Source organism: Ictidomys tridecemlineatus, chromosome 9, assembly GCF_052094955.1.
Source record: "Ictidomys tridecemlineatus isolate mIctTri1 chromosome 9, mIctTri1.hap1, whole genome shotgun sequence".
NCBI classification, from domain to species: Eukaryota; Metazoa; Chordata; class Mammalia; order Rodentia; family Sciuridae; genus Ictidomys; species Ictidomys tridecemlineatus.
Genome location: NC_135485.1, coordinates 59,406,528 through 59,431,756, shown reverse-complemented (window position 1 = coordinate 59,431,756; position 25,229 = coordinate 59,406,528). Strand labels below are relative to the sequence as shown.

Below are 25,229 nucleotides of genomic sequence, written 5' to 3'. Positions count from 1 at the left end.
GGTAGAAGTGTGAGAAGGCGTGTCAAAACACCTACATACATGGGCATCAAAGCTTACCTTGTGGACTTGGCCAGCTACAGAGCAGGACCGTGCAGAGCATTGGGGACAGCAATTTCCAGGGTCTCGGACTATAATTTCATCCTTAACACCAAAAGAAAGAATAATCCATCAAAAGGAGATACTAATAAAATCCACATTGATAGGAAGATTTCACTCACAGCCAATTCAACCATGTGCCTCAACATCCATTATAGCAATTTCCTCTCATTTAGCACTTATTAGTCACCTGGGGCTCTGATAGGAATTAGCACTTCCAAGGTCAGTGTGAATCTTTAAAAAGTTTATATATGCCTCAAGTCCTGTTCCCTTCTAAGAACAAATAAGAACAAAAATAACAATGACACTTGGTTTTCTTCTAGGCACTGTTGTAAGTGCTTTACATGACCCTGGGAAGTAGATGTTCTTATTCCTTCTTCACAAATGAGAATAGTAAGGAGCAGAAAGGTTGTGTGACTTGCCCAAAGTTATACAGCTGACCTAGTAATGGCATATGGTTGGAACAGAATTTAGAGCACAACTTTGCCAACACTTAAGGGAACTCATAGTCTTCCTAAGTGACCTCTAAATTCAAAAGTGGAGGTGACCATTCCTTGATCAACTACTTCACCATTCTTTGGCATCTGTATATAAATCCACATATTAATATATATGTGCATTAGGAAGGTCCTTAACATGAGCAAGAATTGGTCATACTTCCAGAAATCTGAAAATAGATGAGTGCAGAGCAATGTGGGGAAGAGAGTTTCAACCCCCAAACAACCCACCCCACAGTACACTATCCCTATATTCTCACCTGGATTACCCTGCCCCCAGAATATCAGACCATTTGTCTCTTCTGCCCTAAAAGAATTTTCATAGTAAGCATTTTCTCATTAGTGCCAAAGAGTCAGTTACTTGCTCTGAATTATCACTACAGCCTTCTTCTCCTGCAGGAAGGTAGACTTGCTAAAAGTAGGAGAAGAGGAGTGAGGACAAACCAGAAGTAGGTTTTGAACAGAAGATACATCCAGAACAGCTGACTTCATTTTCTCTTATGAGAAGCAGAAGCTGAGACTCAGTACTATCAGTTACTTGTGTACACATTTTGCCAGAACAGGAAAGCCAGTGCACTTGGGATAGAGGAGAGGTCACAAAACCTTAATTTTTCATGGAAAATTCCAGTCATACCTCAGTAGTCCTTTAACCCAGTTTATATAACCAGATGGACTCATGCATTACTACCTAATAGGGATTCATTTCAAATGCCTCAACCACTAGATTTAAACCAACAACTATTTTTTGTTGTATTAAGGTAGTTTATTTTTGTATTATTCTATACAAAAAGCAATTTGACCACTGATGTCTAATAGAGGATGTGAAAGCTGAACAGGCACTGAAATAATTGAGCACTTCTTGACTTCAGATAACATTTTTTTTCAACTTGATGGGATTTTGGTAAGGAAGTAAAATAAAAGTATTTTGATGTCATACTTTATTTATTGCAGTAAAAGAAATGAACAAAGCCTTCTACAATGTTAGACAAACAGGAAACAAATGTCATGATTATAAATTTTGAATAGGCTTAGAGTTAGTATTGATCCATTTTTATCAACTTGGAATAGACACAATCACAGTCAAGTTTTCTAACAGTACACTTTTGTAGCTATCATATACTTTAATACTTTTTCTAGCCTACCTACATGTGCCCTTCCAAATGTACAGTCTAATGCAGCAAACTATGGACTGTGGGTCAAATCTAGCTCATCACCTGTTTTTGCAAATGATGTTTTCTTTAAAGTTTTAACATCCATCCATTTATATAGGTTCTATGGTTTTGTGTTATGATTGTGGAACTAAGTAGTTACTCCAACTTGATGGTACTCAAAACTGAAAATATTCAGTATCTGATTCTTTACAGAAAATGTTTGCTCCAAATCTAATATCATACTAATATGAGTTCTCACAAGGGCTCAATACAAAAAAAAAACACTAATGCCATTAAAATTGGGGATGGGACTACCAGTGAGGATATATTCAATTATGGTTTTTAATATTCCTTTAAAATAATTATGATAGAGAAATTTATAATGTGCTCAGAATGATAGTTCTTGACCAAATATCTTCCCACTATAGTGACTTAGAAAATATAGAAAGAAATGAAAACTCCATCACCAAGAACTCATAGTCATCCTCCTGCCATTGCTAAGAAAAACCTGTAGATGTTGTATTTTTGTTTTGTTTTGTTTTATTTTATTTTATTTTTTTTGACTGAGCAATTCAAAGTACAAATAAGAAACATCAGCCAGGCATGGCATCACATGACTGGAATTCCAGAGGCTCAGGAGGCTGAGGCAGGAGGATCTCATGTTCAAAGCCAGCCTCAGCAAAAGCAAGGCAGTAAGCAACTCAGTAAGCAATTCAGTGAGATCCTGTCTCTACATAAAATACAAAATAGGGCTGGGGATGTGGCTCAGTGGTCGAGTGGCCCTGAGTTCAATCCCTGAAATAAATAAATAAATAGCAAGCATCATCTCTTCTCAACCTTTTGCCTTTCTAGTCCTTCATTCCTCCACTGTGTGCTATTTGAGGCAGTCAGTGCCAACTCTGGCTTTTCACTTCCCTCAATATCTTTTCACATCTAGTCCAAGCCCATAATGTCAAGAACAATAAAATGAGTGGGAAACATGTGTGTTGGGGAAGTAGGGGGCGGAGGGTGCCCCAAATGTAAAGAAGTACAATCACAGAGAAATAAAGGGGTGGGGGGAGGCTGAGGCAGGAGGATTGAGAGGGAAAACTTGTCAGACTCTGGGACTGAAAGATGCATATTTCCTAGTTTCTGGCTATGGGTCCAAGAAAGGGAATGACAGCCTACTTTGCCTTGTACTTTTAAGCAATGGACAGATTCCTCTTGATCAAAACTCTGTAGACAGGACCTTTTCATTTCTTTCTATATTTTCTAAGTCAGTAGGAGGAAGGGATGAATGAACTGTAGCGAAGGGGAAATATCTTCCCTCTACTCATTTTGGATTCATGATTAAGGCTCCTATAACAAAAAAACGATTAACAAGGGAAAAGCATCCCACTTTATTTAACATAAGTTTTACCTGATATAGGAACCTTCATAAGGAAATAACCTTCATAAGAAAATAACCTTTTTTTTTTTTCAACAGTAGGTTTGATGAAGAATAGACAGTCATGGAGAAATATAACCGGGTAAAGAGTATGACTAAATAGTAATAACCAAGAAAATGCAGCAAGGCCTGTTGAGATTCTTCTGTCTATAGCGACAAAGATGATCCTTTTCTCCAGGAGCAGGGAGGGTACCTCTCACCTGAGGGCCTTATAGCCTGCTTCAGGGGAAGGTCAGAAAACCCTTTCCAGGTTTTATGACCTGCTTCAGGGGAGAAGGATGGGGAAAAGGTCAAAGTAACCTTTAAGTTTCTGCCATTTTCTCAAATTCCTTCATCTTAAAATATTGAGGATGCCAAGCTGCCATATTTGTGGATACCATGACCTAAACCCCATCAAGAGAAAGGAGTAACTCTGAAGATGCAGTTAAAGAACAGACTTCTGAACACTACTACAGGATCTAAAAGGAAACACTTCAGAGCCATTTTGTAAGTGGAGTAAGATGTAGAAATATGCAGTCTGTTAGCAAACAGAAGCAGGAAGCAATAAAAGAAAGACCACACTGAGGAAGAATTAAAAGAGAAATGTGTAAAGCAAATGTGTCAAGTTAAAAATCAATACTGGAGATAATAAATATAAACTTGAGAAATTCTCCCCATATGCTAAGGAAAGATACAAAGTGAAAAATGATGAGAGAACATGATTGATAAAGAGGAGGAGGTGGTGAAAAAACTAAGTGTCATAGATGTTTCTGGAAAAAAATGTGAATAATTAGAACAGATGTCATTCATCCATACCAAACTGAAAAAAAAACACATTTCAAAAACTGGAACACAGTCTGACGGGTTCTGTAGGCAAAGTATGTGAAAAGACATTCCTAGGGATATTGCTTGACCCTGCGATAGCTATCTTGGTCCTCTACCATTTTGTCTACCAGGTGACCCTGGCACACATCCCAATCCCCATAGTCCTTAAGATGTTTGTCAATATAAACTGGAGGCAAAACTCTTTTCATGGTTATCTGTCAACTGCCACAGAACAGCCATGGTGTGCTGGCCACTGATGGCTGGGGTATTTCTTAACTGACACTGGACTGTGAAGAGGTTTGGAGAAAGGCCAGGTGCATTCTGGTTGACTGTGGCCCACACTTGTCTAGCTTAGCATATGAACACCTTTCCACTTCCTGTTCTGGGTGTGAGGATTCCCCTGTCTTATAACTGCCCTAGATACACTTCTATCTGTAAATCAGCAATACATTTTACCTTGTGAAACCCTGGATTCGTCCACATCCTTCTACCCCACCCCCCACCCCAGTGACATGGCACCTTCTATCTTTGGCTGCTAGTTCTCACATATGGGATTGGGTTTTTCTGAAATAATACTTCATCTAGAACCATCTTGAAATATGTTTTAATTATAAAGAAACATCCTATAAGGATACAACAGAGTAAAACTAGCTTCTTATAATGGAATAGAAAGGAGACAGATCTCAGACTTCTCTCTGAAGCTAAATTCTGAAATTTAATGGAAAGGAGTCTATAAAGTCTATACAGGACAGCTGTAGACTATAGCCCCTACAGCTGTCCTTTATGCATACAGGCAATGAGAAATAATTATTAAATACTTAGAGAATCAAAAGATTCACCAATCATCTCTTTCTTGAAAACATATCCAAAGATGAAGTTAGAACTACTCAGATAATCAATATTAGGAATAGGGAAAATGTGGTATTAATAAGACTAGTGGGAATATCATTAGAAACAGCTCTCAGTAGTTTGAACAGACCATTTTAGTGAGACTACAAAAATGTGAAGGACTTATGGTTCAGTTCACAAGGCATCTGGACAATAGTTGAAAGCCTGCAATATCAGTATGAATTTAATCCCTCATTAAGGGAATAACCCTTATGTGAACATAAGGAATTTCTTCTTTTGTTAGGGATTATCACCAACTTTTAGAATGTAATTATAATCGTGCAAATAAACATCCGCATTTTCCTTTAAAAAGACTAAAATGAATTACCACAAAAAGAAATTTGTCCTAGTCTTTTTGAATGGAGGAAATATGGGTGATAATGTTCTTTCTGGTTTCCCAACTTTCCTTAATGAATATACATTCCTTTTATAATTATAAAACCCCAAAACCATTGTAGTAAAAATCATGGCAATCCCTGAAGACAAGTTGAGTATTTTTCCAGAGCATAAGCCCTGAGAAATAACATTTCTACTGGAAAACTAGTGTTTTCCTTATATTTAATGAACTCATGCATACAAAATACTTGCAAAAATGCTCATTGATGTTAGCAAATATTGTGATAATTATTATATGTAAGTGCTGGTAACTCCTCATTTAGGAAGGCAAGATAGCATAATGGTTAGAAACAGGAGTCAACATGGTTTTCTGAGGTTGTAATGTACAAGTGCAAAGGAGAGAAGTGCTGTCACTTCCTAACTGCGGGACCTTGAGCAAGTCACTTACTCCCTCCCAAATCTCAGTTTTATCAAATATAAAATGAGGATGATAATAAAAGCTCCTGCCTTATAGAGCGATAATGAAAATTACACAGCTCTTAAATATCAATGACTGGTACATATAAATTACCCAAAGTGTGCTGGTGGTGCTAATGGTGGTTGTGATAGTAGTGGTGGGGTGATGTGCTACATCAGTAACACCAATTCTATAGTATCCCTTTATATCATTGGAACATTCAACATTTAATAGCAACATTAAATCAAGAAAAGTGGTTCTAAGTGATCTGACAGTTGCATTTTTTTAAATGTCATGGTAAAAACACAGACTTCATGCAAGAGTGATTGAAATCAATCTATTTCCAATTCTTCAGAGGGCCAGTATATCATTTAGCTCTAAAGTATGATACCAAATTTTGTCATCTCACATTATCATATTGATTCGAACTGTAAGTGAATACTATGCATGAAGCAAGAGCTTATGTTTAATGTTTCTTAAAATGAGAAATAGTAATATATCTGCCCCCACCAAATAGGCAGTATGTGGTTGAGTTTTTGAAGAATTAAGGCAGAAAGTCCTCCATGGAGTGTTTCCTCCATTACTACTCCCACCTCACTTACTGAAACGGTGGCAAATTGCTTCATGACCCTTCCTAAACAAGAGCACTACACCCCAAATGTGCTATCGAAGAGCCATGATGTGACAATGTCCTCCAGATGTAAGAGCAGAAGAGGGAGATACTATGCAACTCGATCAGTGGCTCATTTGTAATCTTAAAGCTGGGACAAGACCTGGTGATGAATTGGGAGATGAGAGTGATCAGGGAGCTGGTATAGTGTGGGCAATACAATCTAGTCCTTCAATTAGATACGTTTTTCCCTCCATTTGACATTTAGCATTTCATGTCTAATTGCCTTTTGTCTGCCTTTAAAAATATTGCCCAATTGTCACAAGATGCCATGTTATTGATTTTGTTTTATTTGACCCAAAGTACTGCTCTGTATCAACTGAATGTTGGCTTCCAGCTTTTCCTTAGATCAAAAATGAGCAATTTTCGACTGGAGGCAAAACTCTTTTCATGGTTATCTGTCTACTGTCACAGAACATCCATAGAAGCCTCTAGAAGAGCAAAAAAAAAAAAAAAACCTATAAAATACCATGTATACCACATTTGTTTTCAATTGATTTTCTCTTCCAAATTTGTGTGAAGTGCCTAACGTTTTGAAAATCAGACCAGCTTTAAATGAAGAACAGTATCCCACTTTCTTAAATACCTCCAGAGAAAATCCTTCGATAATCTGAATCATTATCCTGTAAGAATTAAATCATGTACATCTGGATAATCATGCTCAAAGACATGTATGTGTCTTTAAAAAGCAGACTACACCTATACACTGAAAAACAATAACAAACCCGATTGTGTTACAAAATTTTCCAGATGTTTAGCTTGACATTGTTGGAACATCTGTAATTCAAGCTGAAGGCTTCCTTGTGTGTACCCTCAAGGCTCAATTTCATTATGTAACAATTAGCCTAAATGGCTGGTAATTAGACCTATCTGTAGCTTCTAAGGGGAAAAGAAATGTCTTGGAGGGAGTCTCCAAAAGAATAAGGAAAACAAAGCAATTCTTGCTTCTTGTCTCTAGTGCTCTGGAGGCTGCCTGACATAATCTCAGAAGAGACTCCAAGATTTTGAACAGGAAGTTAACAGCCTGGACAAATCCACCCAGAGGTATCTCCCTTACCTGGTTACAAAACAGAGGCAGGCACTGAGCCGCGAAGCACTGCACGACTCCATTTCTGCACACACACTTGGCACACTGGCTCAGCCTCCAGTCCTCCCCGTCCTCAAACACACGGCCTTCATAGGAACAGGGTTCTGGAAGGTCGAAGGAGTCAGCATTAGTGGAAGAACTGTGTGTGCTGATCTCAGTGCTAACCGCACAGGTGAGCCCTATGGTCTGGTTCAGGGTGCACAGCAGGAGGCTCTTAGGACTTAAAGCTCTGCAGTCACTGCTACCTTGAAATCTCTTAGTCTGTGTTTTCTAAGTGAAGGAGGGGACATGATGCCTCAGCCCATGCATGGTCCCATCTCCTACTGGCTTCCTGGGTTGGGCTCTCAGCTGCCTGGTCCCCAACCCCAGCCCAATGAAGACTTCCCCCCTCCAGTGGGGACCATGGTGTGGGTTCCAGGAAGCTGCATGTGCCCTATGCACTAAGTCATAGGATGGGTGCTAGGGTGCCTAGGAGAGTCTTCACTCACCAATCAAGTATCCCCAGGCCCCAAGGAGTACAACATTAAATAGCAAATAAAAAACATGCCAGATGGAAAAAGAGAGAGAGACCTGGAGACCATAGAGGCAAAGAAAAAGCATTTTCCCCTGCTTTTTAAATAAAGGAGTCTGGAATTTTATAAATTAGGTAGTGGGGGCTGGGTGATCCTCCAATTTCTCAAGGAAAAAAATGCTTCCAATATCTTTCTCATGGAGGGCCCATGAGAAAGCCCCTTAAGACCTAAGAGAGAATCCCACAAACTCAGACAGCACCTTCCATACCACTGGACTCTGTTGTTCATGTATTTTCACTTGCTGGGTCACTTGGCCCCAAAACCACTGCCAATCCTTTTCTGGCAGGTGATGACTGAAATGCTCAGGCAAGCATTCTATTCATCATTTCCTGATCACACTTTGTAATACTTGGAACAGTTTTCCAGAGAAATGGGTTGCCAGGTATAGAACAAGTGGTATGGGAAAGAAATCAGGGATCTTTTTAAACTGAAAGGGCAAGAACAGAGTATAGGCTGCAGATGCTACTGAATAAAAGAGGTATTCCAGCTATTATAAGTCACAAGAAGGCATCATGCAGCAATGACAGTAATTTATGTTTATCATAAAGACTATTCTATTTAGTCGTATAAATGGAAGAGACATGTTATTTTAGTACAATAAAAGGGGTACATGGACCAAGCACAGATTCTAACCAGAGGGCCTGGAGCCTGATCTTGGCTTGCTGAGCAAAAGTTGAATGCCTCAGTTTGTAACAGGATTAATCCCTTCAGTGAGGATGCAGTAAAGGCTAACAAAAAAATGATATGGAGAAGAGATTTGGTTGTACTCTCCACCAAGGGGCAGGAGAAACTATGTTGGCCTTGTGGAATCATATCAAAAGATAGTCCCCCTCCTCCTTTTTCCTCTTGGGAGCTGTAAAAGCTGAGTGAGGCATCTGGCCAATGCAAAAATCAATCAATCAATCAATCAATCAGAGACTAGCAGAATCCTAAACTGGGAATGGAATTTAAGGATTTTTTTCCCATCACACTCTCTGATACCTCTCTCCCTACCAAGTGCAAGGTTACAACTGGGTTCCAATAAGGCATGAGTTAGAGATTTTTGAGCCACACAGGACAAGGAGACAAGAGTCTGGGTGCCACCATATAACCTCAAAGGCAAAGGTTCCTTTCCACAAGCCCATACTCACTCCCAGGGCCCACGCAGACTGGGCAGCAGCTCCCTTCAGGGATGAATTCCAGCTCCTGGGGTCCACATGACAAGCGTGGGCATGGCTGGGGGGTGCACCTTACTTCCCCATGAGTGCAAGAGCACACACTACATGGGGAAGAGGCCCACTCTGTTCCATGCTGTGAATCAAGGGAGAAAAGAAGAATCAGAAGGTTAGTTCCAGAATATAAGCCTCATTAGCCAAACAGAAACAAACCTTCCCTTATACAAACTGAGGATGAAGCTCAGGAAAGGTGGAAGAAGGCTTGAAAAGTTGAGACCACGGTTTGCAATTTTCCAAGTTGGAGACCAGTTTAAATATAGACTTTTGTTCTATTATCACTAAGATTTTATATTTGAAAGTTTCAGAAAAACATAAGAAAATAAAAACGACCTGAATCCCATCATTAAAAAATTCTATAAAACCCCAAGTAAAATATACACACATTTACTATGGTTTGTTGTTGTTTTTTTTTTTTTTTTGGTGTGTGTGTGTGTGTGTGTGTGTGTGTGTGTGTGTGTGTGTGTGTGATGGTTCTATCACTTTTTTTTTTTTAAGATGGGATCTCACTATGTTTTCCACACTGGTCTCAAATTCTTGGCTTCAATCAATTCTCCTGCCTCAGCCTCCCAAGTATCTGGAACTACATGCATACTCCACCACACCCTGCCTATCTTGTTTATGGTTTTTTGATGGTATTGGAGACTGAACCCACGACCTCACAAATGCTAAGCACATGCTTTACCAGTGAGCTATATCCACAGTCATTTTCAATAGCTCTTGTTCTTTTTCCTTTCTTTAACTTTATTTTTCATCCATATTTATCCCCCCTCCTGTTCCAATGACCTTATAATCTTGGGGAAGGTGTGATAGTCAAGAAGAGGTTCCTGCTCCATCCAGGTCTCCCACAAACTGTACAGAAGAAACACTCCCAGCAAATGTGTCTATCCACAAATGCAGAATGCTCCTAAGCCACTTAATGCTGGAAATACCATGCTCTCAAAGCATTTTGTCTGGGATCTAAGAGATCCAGGCGTTGAGCTATCCTGTGATATTACTAAGTGCCTAAAGTATCTATAGGAGTCACTGTCAATGTGATGCAGAATAAACCAGCATGTAAAAAGTTACAACCATGCCACTAATTAGGGAAATAGCTGCCAAAATATATATTCTTGACCGCAGAATGGAATACTGGTGGCCTTTCCCAAGATAGAGGAAAAAAAGTAGTTTAATGAACTTTTTTACCTGCAATGTTTTCTGAAACCACTCTCCTTTGTCTCACAGGTAGCATCTGACTAATATCCAATTCAGCACAAATCGTATATGGACTTTTATTAAAATATCACACATTCTAGACACTCCACCACCTAAATACAATCTGGGGTTTACAACTACAAGTGTCATTGAGAAACATGAAAATAATTATCCTCTTGTGTCCCTTCAAACTAGCATCCAGAATAGCTTTTCATTTTTCTCAAACACAAAGCAGCCATCTTACCTGAACAAGTCAGTATTCTTTTATTCTGCAAATTGTTGCCAGGTTGCAAGCAATGCCAAATCTAATGTTATAAAATTATTAGAAACCTGGATATTATTGTAACAATAATAGTAACAGGTAGTTGTGATCATCCAATGATTTGGGAATCCAGCCCTCATCTTACTATCATAATTATTCTCCTCTAGAGAGACTTACTGGGAGTGCAAGAGGAAAATAATGCATGTGCACTCTCTCAGAAACCAAGGATTTCCTTGACCACCTGCAAATTTTCAGGTTAATTCAACCCTTTCTGCCTTGGGAACAGGGGTAAGAGGCTTAATTTTCATTAAACTCAGCTTCCTTGACTATAAAAATGAAATGGTAGGATGTCCCCTTCCTTTGTTTCCTACAAAGTTTCAATGAGGAAGACTGTCAGAGAGCTGCAAGGGATGGGCAAGCACAGGCATTTACTCAAGACACAGTCAAAGCTGCCAGGGGAGTCGTTGGCCAAGGAGCACAAATATGCAGTTACAAGATGAATGAGTTTTGGCATACGTAATAACAGATGCATTAATTTGTGGTATCATCAAACAATGTGTAAGTGTATCAAATCATCACACAGGATATGTGATCCATTTTTATTTGTCAATTAAATATTCAAAAATAAAAAAGAAGTTGCTCAATCATCTCCCCTCTTTCTACTGCATGAGTTCAGGGTCTTCCTCCTGTTTTTATACTTTTGTGCTGATTATGAGTAGTGGCGATAGAGATGGATACAAAGGCCAAGTCATCTCCCATCAATTTTTACTTCTGCTATAATTACATATAAAACTTCAAATTTAGCACAGCATATAAACACTCAAGTTCACAAATTATAGGCTAATAAAAGACAAAGTGCCACTGACCTTTGACATTCATACATAGAAAATCCTAAGTATAAAACAAAGGAAAAACTTGTAAAATAAAACTTAATAGGCTCTGATGAATTAAAAATTTTAAATCTGTCAAAAAACATAAACAAATGAAAAGCCAATGACAAACTGATTTTAAAAAATTAACCATAATGTATAAAAGCACTTACAAGCAATAAGAAAGATGAATATTCCCAATAATGCCAAAAAGCTTATGAATGTTCAACTTTATGAATTAAAATAAAAACTGGATGACATTTTTTAAGATCAGATATGGGAGGAGCTTTAAATTCATAGTATCTAGTGCTGGTGAAGCTGCAGTGAAATGGGATTTGCCCACAGAGCCCTGTCTTACACCTGGAATATGTATGCAGGTAGGCCTCATCCAGGTGGTCACACTAGAAAGGAGGCTGCATGGTCTGTGTGATGCCCACTGGGCCCGTGGCTAGATGCAGACATTTAAAATGGAATGTTAATGATGACAGGCATCACAGCTTCAACACCCAAAGTCTTTAGTGCTTTAACCTTCAAATTGTGCTTTTTAAGTTATCCAAACAAAATGATCAACAATACACAAAGAAAGGCTTACATACAAGGAATTCCATCTCGTTTTTCATAGTGAAATTGGAAATATTTTAGTGAAAACTGAAAAGCTACCCAAATGCTTAATAATAGGGAATAATGTTCTCCAAGGGTATCCTAGGGAATTATTTACAATACAATGTAAAAAGGACATAAACCATATACACAGGATAAATCCAGTTATGTTAAACCATATATCTAAACTGAGCCCAGTGGCACACAGCTATTACCCTATCGACTTGGGAGACTGAGGCAGGAGGATCTCAAGTTCAAAGCCCACTTTAGCAACTTAGCATGGCCCTAAACCACTTAGCAAGACCCTGTCTTAATAAATAAATAAATAAATAAATAAATAAATAAATAAATAAATAAAGGGTGGGTGGGGAAGTTGCAGTAATAGTTTACTGAGAGAGCGCTCCTGGGTTCAATACCCAGTACCCCAAAACAAACAAATAGATCTATATGTATTATCTATCTATGTCCACTGTCAGCTCCTGCCAAAAAACCCTGAGAAAATATTAATGGTGTTTTTTCAGAGTATTGAGGTATTTGTGACAGAGTATTTGTGACCTTTTTTTCTGCTTATACTTCTATTTTCTAAATTTTCACCAATAAAATATTCTTATTTTTGTCACCACAAAGCAAATTACTATTTAAATATCTAATTATTCATTTAGATAACTTAAATAAAGTCAAATTTGAAGGCTGTTTAAAACCACTTGAAGTGAACTACTCTATTTTATTAAAAGTTAAGAGGCTAATTCTAAACATCTAGACATTTCAGTTCATGAAAACAGAGCTTGTTTCTGTTACTACTGAAAAGCACTGTTGTTTTTAAACACTTGTAATCACACCACCGCTCAGACGGAGACCAAAAAATTAACTATAATAACAACCTGTCAATCATCAAGCCTTTTCATCTGTTAAATGAGAGGGCTATGCTAGTGAATCCCTTCAGTACTTTTGAGCTCTATGATCATGTGAATCTATTATTTAACTCAGGAGACACAAAACTAAGCAATGGATTCTCCCTTCACAATAACCTTAAGAATTATGGGAATAACAAAGAACATGTAGTAGGGAAACTCCTTGATGTCACAACTACAAAAACAGCTTCAGTTGGTGATGCGAAGTCTGCAGAGTGATAGAATGACTCTCTTATCTCTTGAGAAAATAGGTCACATATGTTCCTTCCAAGTTTGTCTCCTACACCTATCCTTGGAAGAGCAACACCTTCCTAGAATGTTCCAAGGATTGATAATGCATGAAAAGCAGCCAATCTAAAGATCAAGGAGTTCCACACATGTTGAATTTTACTTATACACGCATAAATAATTTTATAGTATTCTCCATATCCATTTACAAGAGCATTATTTTTAAAATATTTTTTAGTTGTTGGTGAACCTTTATTTAATTTATTTGCATGTGGTGCTGAGAATCAAACCCAATGCCTCCCACATGCTAGGCAAGTGCTCTTCCACTGAGCTACAACCCCAGCCCATACAAGAGCATTATTTTTAACAAACACTGTGGTAGCAAAGAGCTTTGTAAAATCAAGGAATAACAGATGCACAAAGCAAGGCTCCCCCAAGACCCAGATTTAGCTGTGCCATCTTAACGTCGCTAATATCCATTTGAAAATATCAGACTTTGACATGGGCAAAAGCAAATTCCGCAGACAACATCTTAAATATATTCTTCTGCATAGTCAACTAATAAGTTAGCTTAGCTGTTTGCATAAGTCCAAAAGAAAGATAAGGTCATAAAGCTTTTACTTTGGCTTTCTGACAGAATAAAAATAATTTTTTTTCATATAATTTGTTCCTGTTATGAAGTTATAAATTCAGCATGCTAAATATCCGGGTATGTTCACAGCATATTATAATTACATCCTCTACTTTGAAGGGAACAGGCCACAGAATTCAACATTCATTTCTTTCCTCACAAACATAAATTACTTCTCTTAACCTCATGGACGGGCAGCGTGAGCCGCCCTCTCCTCGCTCCTCCCCTCAATGGGCCTCAACACTAGGGCATTGCCACTTGCCATTTTCTTTCTTCAGTGACATGATAGGTGCTTGGATCAAATTAGTAAAAAGGAAGCAAAGGGAATTAATGGTCCTTCCTCCTACCTTTCAAGAGGTGATTTGTGGGGAAAGAACAAGGGAAAGGCCAACAAGTCTTTAGAAAACACATTTGAGGGGAGAGTCCCGGGAGGTCACAGATGAAGCAGACTCCCCAAATCCTGGCTCTAACAAACCCAACACAAGGCTCCCAAATAACCTGGAGTCAGCCCAAAGCCCTGCATTTTCCTCACTCCAGGAAAGAGCTCGGACTTGTCTAGACCTGCTGGGATGCCAGTGGTAAGTGCTGCTTGCTGCCTGCCCTGTGAGCAGAGGCGTCTCCCAGGAGGCCCAGCTTTTCACTGGGGTGGCCCTCTCATGAGGCCTTAAACTCAGCCCATCTCTGATTTCCCTGGCTTGTAGCACATTTTCTAGGGACAGGATTGCTTCAGCTGATTCCCCTGTGGCCGCCCCCCATCTCTCCTAGCTTCTGCTAAACCCCTTAGAGCCAGGCTTTCTCCTCACATCTCCACAGAGTTCTTAACACACCAGGCTGTTTTACAGCAGCTGGGAGAGTCTCCACAACCTGCCCTGTGGGAAGCAAGCCAGAGGCCAAAGAAAGGATTACTGCTGTTCAGCAGGAGAGGAAAGTACTCTAGAAACTGCTTACCAAACAAGCTAAAAGGGGGGGGGGGGGAAGAAAGGCAGCCAGATTTAGAAAATTACCTGGTAGAGCAAGTGACATGGCAAGACTCAGACCAAATCACACAGTGTTAAACCTGCTCAAGAAAATGAATAGGCCAGGCACAGGGGTGCACACCTGTAACCCCAGTCACTCAGGAGGCTGAGGCAGGAGGATCACAAGTTCAAAGCCAGCCTCAGCAATTTAGCAAGGCCCTAAACAACTTAACCTGACTAAAATTAGATTTTTGTCTCAACTTGAAAAAAAAAAAATCAAAATCAATCTCCGGCGCTTTTTGAAGAGGCAGACCACTAGCGTTTCCCTCCCCTCAAAGCTATAGTTCTCAAAATTCGGCCTTTTCCTCAGTTACATCAAGTACCAAAAATATAATAACATTTTCTGAGGGAATAAATTTTGAAAGTGCACATGGAAAAACAACACATGGCCATGTTCTTATCCAGTTCAGAGATTTCTACATGATGGATTATTGGAGAAGGTGTGAAATGCAAGGGAGACGGGGAGAGGATAGCCAAAAAGAGGACTTTCTGAACGCGCATGGCAAAAGTAGGCGGCCAAGGGGATTTCTAACCAACCCATGGCGACTCTGTGGCCTCAGAATTGCCCATTGACACAGGTCAATGACCAACATGCTCTTGGGACAAGGACAGGAGAAGGTGGAGAAAGGATCTGCTAACTGAGTCTTTCACTCATCAATGTATATTAAGCATCCACTTTGGGAAAAGTTCCGGGCCAAGTGCCAGGTTACTTTTGGATAAGAGGCAGAGAAGATAATTATAAAGATATTGAAAATATCATCAAGACTTTCAAGCATCTTAAATTAAGAAGATTTTACATGTGCACAAATGTAGCATTAGAAAGCCATTGGCAAGTGTCATTAGAGTAATCCAAGAAGAATTATTGAACTCAGGTGGCACATGTGCCTGGTGTCAAATCTTATTTGAGAGATCTTTTCCCCACAGATTCTGACCTTATTTTGGCTCCCAACAGCTTGAGCAGCACGCGGTGATGGGTAGTATGAAGACATTCCCAGTGTAAATCCTGTTTGGGTGTCTTTCAACAACGCATTGTGCAAAAGAGAAAGAGTAGCTTCCTCATGTAATTAGGAGACAGTGGCTGGAGTAAGATGATCCAGACCCAGGGGAAATGAGCACTGTACTCACTGAGATTTAGGAACACACACTGGATACTAGCTGAGAGTGGATATAGCAAACCCTGCTAACCTGTGCTCTCTCCTGAATAGGTGGAGGCACTAACTTAGGGAAAGTTTTGTATCAGGTAGAAGATGAAGATTAAATCAAAGAACCTCTCTCTATCACATTCAACCTGGTGCCTCCGGGTAACATTTAAGTATGAGTGAAGATTAACTATTTTCATCATTTCTAATATAAACCTAGCAATGGTGTGTTTAATCAGTATTTAAAATCTCTAAATTAATCCTAAAGGATCTAGAATGAGAAGATATAATTTTAAAATCTTTAGGATATTTTTCTACTACTGTGATTCTTTACAGGATGGAGAGAAGGGTATGTGAGCATTTTGCCTACTAAGGAAAATTTGGTCATGTCTGCACACATTTCGCATTGTCTTGATTAAAGTTTGTTACTAACATCTACTGAATAGAAGCTAGAGATGATATTAAACTCCCTATGATTCATAGGACAGCCCCCAAAATAAGGCCTAAAATGTTGATAGTACTGAAATTGAGAAACTACCTGAATGGGGTAGAATTATAAATTATAGTTCTAAAGACCAAGGTTATCCCACTTTTTATTAGTAACATGCATTGGCTATTTGCAATTCAATTTTTTTTATATCTTTGAGTAAAGAGTAATATCATCTGCTTTATTCAACAACTCATGGGTTGTTTATAACTCTCAAATAAAATATATATAGTATACAAAAGAATCACAACTTCTCAGTATTAACATTCTCATTTTCACAACTTCTCAGTATTAACATTCTCATACTACTCATTATTCAATCAGATTTAATCTATAGATATTTATGTAGGGCTAATGGGATAAACAGGACAGTTTTCATCTTATTCAAGAAACCTAATTGCCCATAGAGAGTCAAATGAGTTTCAGATCCTCTGCAGGCCTGGTCGGAAAAAAATCTCCCATCAACCCAAGTTTAACATTCAGATTTCTCTTGTCAACAATCTACAGACATAGAATCAACCTGGGATCAGAAAATACTTACCTCATGGATTCTCTCTTCATGGTGGCAAGATCCAGGAGTCCTCGATACACACTCTGGGCAGCACTGGTTGGCAGCTATTTGAAGCACTTCTCCCTAAGCATTTAAAAACAGCTGTGATTCTCCTATTCGATCCTCTTATTCACACCACTCCTCTACTATATATCTTAGGATTTCCCCAATTCTAGATGTGGCAGAACAGGCAATGAATGATTCTGACCAAGAATGGTGGAAGATTCTTCATTAGCCAAGAAGTCATGACACATCCACAAGATAAAAGTCAACTAAGAATTCAGTCAGTAGAATGAAAAAATAAAATTGTGTGTGTGTGTTTGTGTGTGGTAATATTTTCTTTGTTATTTTTTGTTGCTTCCATTTTTTTAAAAAATTGTATCTACAAGAGAATTCTCATTTGCACAACTACATCCACAAGCGTGTATGGGAAATAGGGTTGAGATTTTACAACAGTTAATCCACTACATAGATAAATACATCAATAACAGTAATCGCCAAATTCTTATTTGCTTGATAAAGAACAAAATTTATATGATATGGGATTTTATAAAATTGCCCATTCTGTGCAACATTAATGACTTCTCCGAAAAGTCGCCTCTGAACCCAAATAGAAAAGTACACTTCAATTTCCACTAAGATGGCAATAGAAATTACATTAGCATAATTTCTCCTAAGAATTTCATACAGATAGGAAATGAGATAATCCAGTTGTTTATATTCTAACTTGGCAGCAAGGAGCAAGGGAGAAAGGCAGAGAGAATGGAAAACTTCAAAGAATGTCTTATGCCTCCAAATTAGTTTTCTTTCATTATATAACAACTAATTTTCAGATATGGTTCTCAAAAAACTCATTTCAAAAATATAGTATTCTTGATGTGTGAGTGGCAGTGGGCAAGAAGAAAGGGAGGTTCCCAGCAAGGGTCCACCTGTTGAACTTCCGGTGGGGCATGACAGAGATGAGGTGAAAGAGGATCACAAAATGTTGCAAGTGTGTGCCTGGAAAATGGGAAGCAAGGAATTCTTGGCACCTGACCATGTAACCCTACGCAGCTTGGTGAGCTGTGGACTGCACAAATCACACAGGCCCACTCTTCCTCTGGGCTTTGCTCTGAAGAGCAGTGAAAGTGACTGCATGGGCAAGAGACATCAAGGACAACTGGCAAGGGAACTGAGCAAGAGGACTTGATTAGGTTCTAGAAGCACAACTAACAATAAGGGATAATTTCATAATTTTAGCTAACATTTATTGAGTGCTCATAAGAGCTAGGTACAGTAGTCTCCTTCCCCTGTAGGATACATTTCAAAGCTCCCAGTAGATGCCTGAAACTACATATAGTATTGGACCCTATATATTCTATGTCTTTCTTACATACATACATACATATGATAAAATTTAATTTGTGAATTAGGCTCAGTAAGAGATTAAAAATAATAGCTAATCATAAAAGAGAATAATTATTTTAAAATGCTGTAATAAAAGTTATATAAATGTGATGTCTCTTTCAAAATATCTTATTGTACTATAGATATTTTCAGTATGTGAATTTCAGTACTTAATGTTTTTCTTTCCAACATCACAATTCTTGAGCTTTGGGGCAATTATGAAGTGAAGTAAAGGTTACTAGAACACAGCACTGCCATATCAACACAGTGGATCTGATAACTGAGATAGCTACTAAGCAACTAATGGGCAGACAGCATATACACTGTGGATACACTGAACAAAGGATGATTCAAGTCCTGGGCAGGATGGAGGAGAACTGTGTAATATTTCATGACACTACTCAGAATGTCATATGATTTAAAACCAATGAAGTATTCATTTCTGGAATTTTCCAGATAATATTTTCAGACCACGGTTGACAATGCAAAACAACAGGTAAGAAGGCACTACTGTACTAAACATATATAAGCATGCACAAATATGTTATATGTATATATGTGTGTGTGTATATATATATATATTGTGTGTGAGTGTGAGTTTGTGTGTGTGTGTGTGTATTATGTGGCACCTAGTTCTCAGTTTCTTCTCTACCTTATATCTGAGCATCATTCTGACAGTTTCAGTGTCCATGAAAATTATCAATCCCACATTCTTTCTTTGTACCTTATTGACCACCTCAATTCAAGCAATCCTCACTCCATTTGTCTTAAAAAAGCCCATAGCCATAGTTAAACTTGGAACCTATCTGCACTCTACACTTCTGTAGACCAGAAGCCTTCATCTCTCTGAACCTGTGCCTCCTAGTATTTAGCTCCCATTCATCCTCACTCCCACTAACCTTATTTCCCTCAGAGACTCTTGAGCACCTCTTTTCCTGGTAGCCATTCAGCCCCCAGTTGGCATTGTTCTCCTACTGATGTCAGTCTCAACACCCACCACTTCCCATATCTCTACTCTGTCTCTTCATGAGAATGGCAAAATCCCAGTCCCGTATCTATCCCACATTTTGTCTTATCCTCTTTTATACTTGACTGGTGTGCATTTCTGAGAAAAGCATTCCACTCTGCAGCTTGGTACCCACAAGTTCATGGCCTCCTGCTCCCATAACACCACCCTTTATCTGACCTTGATCAGTCCCTTTCTCCCCTCACTGACCTCTAACTTTCACTACTCTCATAACTCCCACAAGAATCAAAATCTTCACAAAGAAACCTCACTAGGTATGAACTGCATCAGTATCCTCTTCCTTTTCTCGCCCTCAGATTTACCTGTATCTGTATTTATCCATGGGTTTTTCTTTCCATTCCTAGAGAATGAGGTTGCTTTCCCACCCCTATCCCATTCCATACTCTAGAATTCGCTACAAACTACTCTAATTCATTTTTTCTCTTTCATTCTCCTCCCTCCCAACCTTCATGTCTTCACCTTCTCTCTCCATTCTGGATCATTCCCCCTTTCTCCTAAGGTGATCTTGTTTCTCTCATGCAAATATTAAAAAAAAAAACTAAAAAACAAAACAACGTAAAATCCCACCCCCATCCAAGGGATTATTCTACAAATGCTAGGCAGAAGGCTTCTGTGCTCATCTGCAATAGTGAAGGAAACAAGATTGCTGCTCTCAAGGAGCTTACAGTCTGGAGGAAGAGCAGACAAAGGGGCATATGCATTCTAGCCAAGAAGTGTAAGAAGGGTAAGCACAAAACACCATGGCAGTACACAGGAGGGTAGATGGCTTTGGGAGAGGAGTTCAAAAAACTTCACAGACATGCTGTTGTCTGCCAAACATCCCCCTTCTCCACTCAGTCAAGCTTTGAAAGAGTAGCCTTGAGTTAACCTTCCTTTCCTCATTTTCCATTCAGTCCTCAAAACTTAGCACCATGACTCCCGCTCCCTCCACTCCATTCACATTAACCCACATGTTGCCAAATGCAGTGGATCACATTGAATTCTTCTCTCACTTAGTCCCTCAACTGTAGTTAACACAAAGTCCTCCTGAAAAGCCTCTACTCCCCTGCAACCATATCTTGCTTTCCTCTTTGACCATTCCTTAGCTCTTGCCTCTCTCACCCTGTCTTCTTAAACTTTAAGTTCTCTTTCTCCTGATCCTCTGGCCCAAACTCCATCCTTGGCCTTGTATCCTTTTCTCACACAATCTCTTTGGATAAGTTCATTAATTCTAAAGGCCCCAGACACCCACATTATTACTTCAGCTCTGTCTTCCCTCTGAGGTTTGTTCTCATATATCCTGCTGACTGGCTTCTCCCTGGACACTTGAAACTCAACTTGCCTCAAACTGAAATCATCACGTTTCCCAGTTGGACTACTAAGACATACATATACTGACAGATAGATAGATACACAGATACATAGTTAAGATATAGAGGGATCAGCTGGTGGCTCATCAAGCCATAAACATGGAAGACATTTCTCCTTCTTTCCCTCATCTTCCTACCTTCAATCAGTTCTACTGATGTATCCCCTAGGTATGTATAGAACCTAACCTTTCCTCTTGATCCCTACACTACCATGCTCTAATTCAGATATCCATCCTTTCTTTTAAAATTTTTTTTATTTGTTCTTTTTAGATATACATGACAGTAGAGTATATTTTTGACATACTATACATTCATGGAGTATAACCTCCCATTCTTGAGGTTGTATATGATGTGGAGTTACACTGGTCGTGTAGTCATATGTGAACATAGGAAAGTTGAATTCAATTCATTCTACTGTCTTTCCTAGTCCCATCCTCCTTCCCTTCCCTTCCCTTCCCTTCACTCCCCTTTGTCTAATCCAATGAACTTCTATTCTTCCTTCCCCAACCCCTGATTATATGTTAGCATCCACATATCAGAGAGAATATTTGGCCTTTGGTTTTTTTGAGATGGGCTTATTTTACTTAGCATAATAATCTCCAGTTCTATCAATTTACCAACAAATACCATAATCTCATTCTTCTTTATGTTTGAGGAATATTCCATTGTGTATATATGCCACATTTTCTTTATCCATTCTTCCGTTGAAGGGCACCTAGGTTGATTCCATAGCTTGGCTTTTGTGAAATGAACTACTATAAATGTTGATGTATCTGTGTCACTACAGTATGCTGATTTTAAGTCCTTTGGGTATATGCCAAGAAGTGGGATAACTGGGTCAAATGATGGTTCCATTCTAAGTTTTCTGAAAAATCTCCATACTGCTTTCTAGAGTCATCACACCAATTTGCAATCCCACCAGCAATGTATGAGTTTACCTTTTCCCCTGATTCTTGCAAACAATACTCATCCTTTCATCTGTATTATTCTCATAGCCTCTAAATTGAAATCCTTGTTTCTAATATTATGCTTATCTTTGAAACACCAGTGGTATCCTTCCAAAAGAAAACCTGGCCATTCTGCAATTATGCCTAAAATCTTCATTAGCATTCCATCACCATGAAAAGAATTCTAAGCTCCATAGTGCAGCCTACAAACTTCTGTATAACTGTGAATTTACCAATTTCTAGTCTCATCCCTCATTCATTCAATAAAAAATATTTATTGCATACCCACCACATATCAAGTATGATTGCTGGTGTTGAAGATATATAGTGAATAAAAGAGGCAGTAAACAAGAGATATCAGCAAAAACACATAGTACACCAGGCAGTAGTTAGTACTACGAAGAAAAACATGGAAGGTGGATACAAAATGTGAGGTAGGTGGTAAAGGGTGGCAATTTTAAACAGAAGATCATTCCAGCAAAACTTAAACTAAAAGATTAAGATAGATAGATAGATAGATAGATAGATAGATAGATAGATAGACAGATAGACAGATAAACACTTTTGCCATAGGGCCTCTTGCTTTACTGTTCCCACAAAATTGTTCTAAGATATGTGGCATGTGTATTTGTGTGTACTTGTATCCAGCGACCAGCAAAGAGGCTTGATGGCTGAAGCAAAATGAGCAGAAGATGCTAGGGGAAGATTGATTAGAATGGTGCAGTAATACCTTAAAAGACACCGTGAGGAGTTACTCCAATTGAGAAGAGAAGCCGTTGGAAGTCACTGGAGGGTTTAAGGACAGAAGCAACACAATCTGATGTCAGTTTTAATAGGATCATCCTGGCTGCTATACCAACATTACAATGAAGAAAGCAAGCACAGGAGCAGTGAGACCAGATGAGAGGCTACTATGAGAATCCAAGGGAAAGATGGTAACAGGTGAAACCAGAGTGAGAGCAGAGAACTCACATTTGCAATGTACTATTGTATGAAGGAAGAGCTGGGAGATCTGCAAATGTCCTGGATGTAGGATGGGAAGAAAGTAAGGAGTCAAAGATGGTGTAAGATTTCTGACCTGTGTACCTGGAGAATGGATTTACTGAAATGAGAAGAATTAGAAAGAGAACAAACTAAAAAAGATGAAATTGTGAGCTCAGTAGAGTACACGGACCAGAAACTTTTTCAGTAAATATTTTAGCCTTTGGGATTCACAATTAGGTCTATATCACAACGCTTGTGACTGAAGTATAAAAGCAGCCAAAGATAATGCATAAACAAATGAGTATGCCTGTGTCTCAATAAGTTTTTAGTTTTTGATTCTAAATACTGAGTTCATATAACTTCCATAAGTTATTGGTCATGGCTATTTTCAACTATTTAAAAATAAAGAAAATATTCTTAGTTTATAGGTCATAAAAATATAAGCATCAGGCCACATTTATTCTGCTGACTCCTGGTATAAAACACTTTAGTTTCACCAATATGTCTTCTAATAACTAATTTAGGGCTTCTTCTGTGATATCACAGCATGGCCCCTACATCACCACACAGACTCTGCCATCAACCAATTGGTGATTTCTTAGGAGTAGTGACTCCATACAATAGAAGGATTCATAATATGCAGCAAAATATTAACATTTGTGTACTCCCTGATTCTCAGAAATCCACCCACACAGAAAATGAGAAATAGTCTAAAGGCACACCTTCATTCCAATATTAGGGAAAAACAGAACCTTATTATTAGCTTTAGATGTAGAAGGTCTCAAGATTAATTACTGGGGGGGGGGCGGAAACCAGAAAAATAAACTGTGCTTGTGAAATTGACAGAATGCTTGCTTAAGAAAATAATCGGTCTTCTCTAGGGAGCTTCAAACATTCGAATTTCAAACTTACACCTTTTTAAAAAAATATACTGACTTTAAAAAGAGTCAAAAGCTAGAAAATAAATTATTCTAAGAAAACATTTATAGTCAGAAAAAAACTGAAAAGTTTTAACAGAGGATAAAGGAGGACATATCACGCATATGCTTGTTCAAATTTGAGGACAATCTTGTATCAAGGACTCTCTTGCTTCTTCAGGAACCTGCTGGCAACACAGTGATACCATCAGGGGCAGACACAAGTGGAGTTTTTAGAAAATAGTATTTGAGAAGTCAATTTTGATGTTTGACTCATGCAATGGTGCGATGAGTTGTTGAGATTAGTGTCAACATCTTTGGCTTGTGTCAAAATCAGGGAAAAATCTCTGGGCAGCAGTTTACTAATTATACCATCTTGTTTAATTGCTTAAAATCTCCAGGCTTCGCCTTTCTTATCTGTAATGTGGGGGTAAAGGCACCAACTCTCCATAATACTAACTGGGATAACAACTGGTAAACCTTTAACTGAGCACCTTGTCCTCAATAAATGAAAATTAATATATTCTTACATGTGATATGTTAAAATTCTCTCATGCATTTCCTAAAGCTCTCAATTAGAGATTGAGCTGAATGTTGAAAACAGATGATCAATAAGATGCAAAAACCTGACCCTTCACAGACTAATCCAATATATTTAGGGTACCATTAGGATATCTTACCTTCTCAAAGGCACACTGAGGGTTTCTGCAAACAACAGGTTTGCAGATAATGATGTTGCCATGGCAACGGCAGTTCTGGCATGAATCAGGCTTCCAAACTGTGGCATCCTGCAAAGAAGCATAAGCTCTGAGTTAAAAACTGATCAGTCAAGGTCTGGGCACACAAAGGCAACACCATCAAAAGCCCCACATCCTGAACAATTAAAAGGCAGAGGAGTGTCACAGGCACGCCACACACAGTACTCTCTGGGCACTGATTAACCCTGAATGGCAATAAAAGCAGTATGATCCATTTCACAATAGTCAACCTACATAGCCAAAGACAAGGGCATTCAGCACACAGATGTCAATACCTAGAGTAGAAAGTATCGATTAGCCACAAATCTCTGAGGACATGCTGCTCCCTGACTTGAAGTTTCTTTTTGCTGTTAACTAGCACAAATTATCTGAGAAGGTTAAAGGAAAATGACTTTTTTTTTAAGGTTCCAGGGATTGAACTCAGGGGACCACTGAGCCACATGCCCAGCCCTATTTTTTTTTTTTTAATTTAGAGACTGGGTCTCACTGAGTTGCTTAGCACCTCACTTTTGCTGAAGCTGGCTTTGAACTCACGATCCTTCTGCCTCAGCCTCCCAAATCACTAGGATTACAGGCATGTACCACCACGTCCTGTGGAAACTGACATTTTGTCTAGCTCTAATCAGTATTCAAAAAGCAGTATTTGCCACCAGATCATATAAGCACCTCAGACCTCACTCTGCTTACTGCATACTTCAATGCTCATCAGAGACAGATTATGTAAGTGTTTTTCAAGATACTTTCACCAAACACATATGCACTGAGTAGCTGTTTTGGGA

At 38.8% G+C, this 25,229-nt stretch overlaps 1 protein-coding gene across 3 annotated transcripts in view; it reads right to left on the bottom strand.

Moving 5' to 3' along the window:
• Fras1 (Fraser extracellular matrix complex subunit 1) overlaps positions 1 to 25,229 on the bottom strand; it is a 425,584-nt gene that overhangs the window by 239,328 nt on the left and 161,027 nt on the right. For all 3 annotated transcript variants that reach the window (XM_078021445.1, XM_078021446.1, XM_078021447.1), the window contains exons 3-7: positions 24,373 to 24,480; positions 17,074 to 17,166; positions 9,115 to 9,274; positions 7,383 to 7,516; positions 58 to 141 (exon numbers count right to left, since the gene is read on the bottom strand). In XM_078021445.1, coding sequence (XP_077877571.1) covers positions 58 to 141; positions 7,383 to 7,516; positions 9,115 to 9,274; positions 17,074 to 17,166; positions 24,373 to 24,480 — 579 coding nt within the window. The remainder of the gene's footprint in view (positions 1 to 57; positions 142 to 7,382; positions 7,517 to 9,114; positions 9,275 to 17,073; positions 17,167 to 24,372; positions 24,481 to 25,229) is intronic.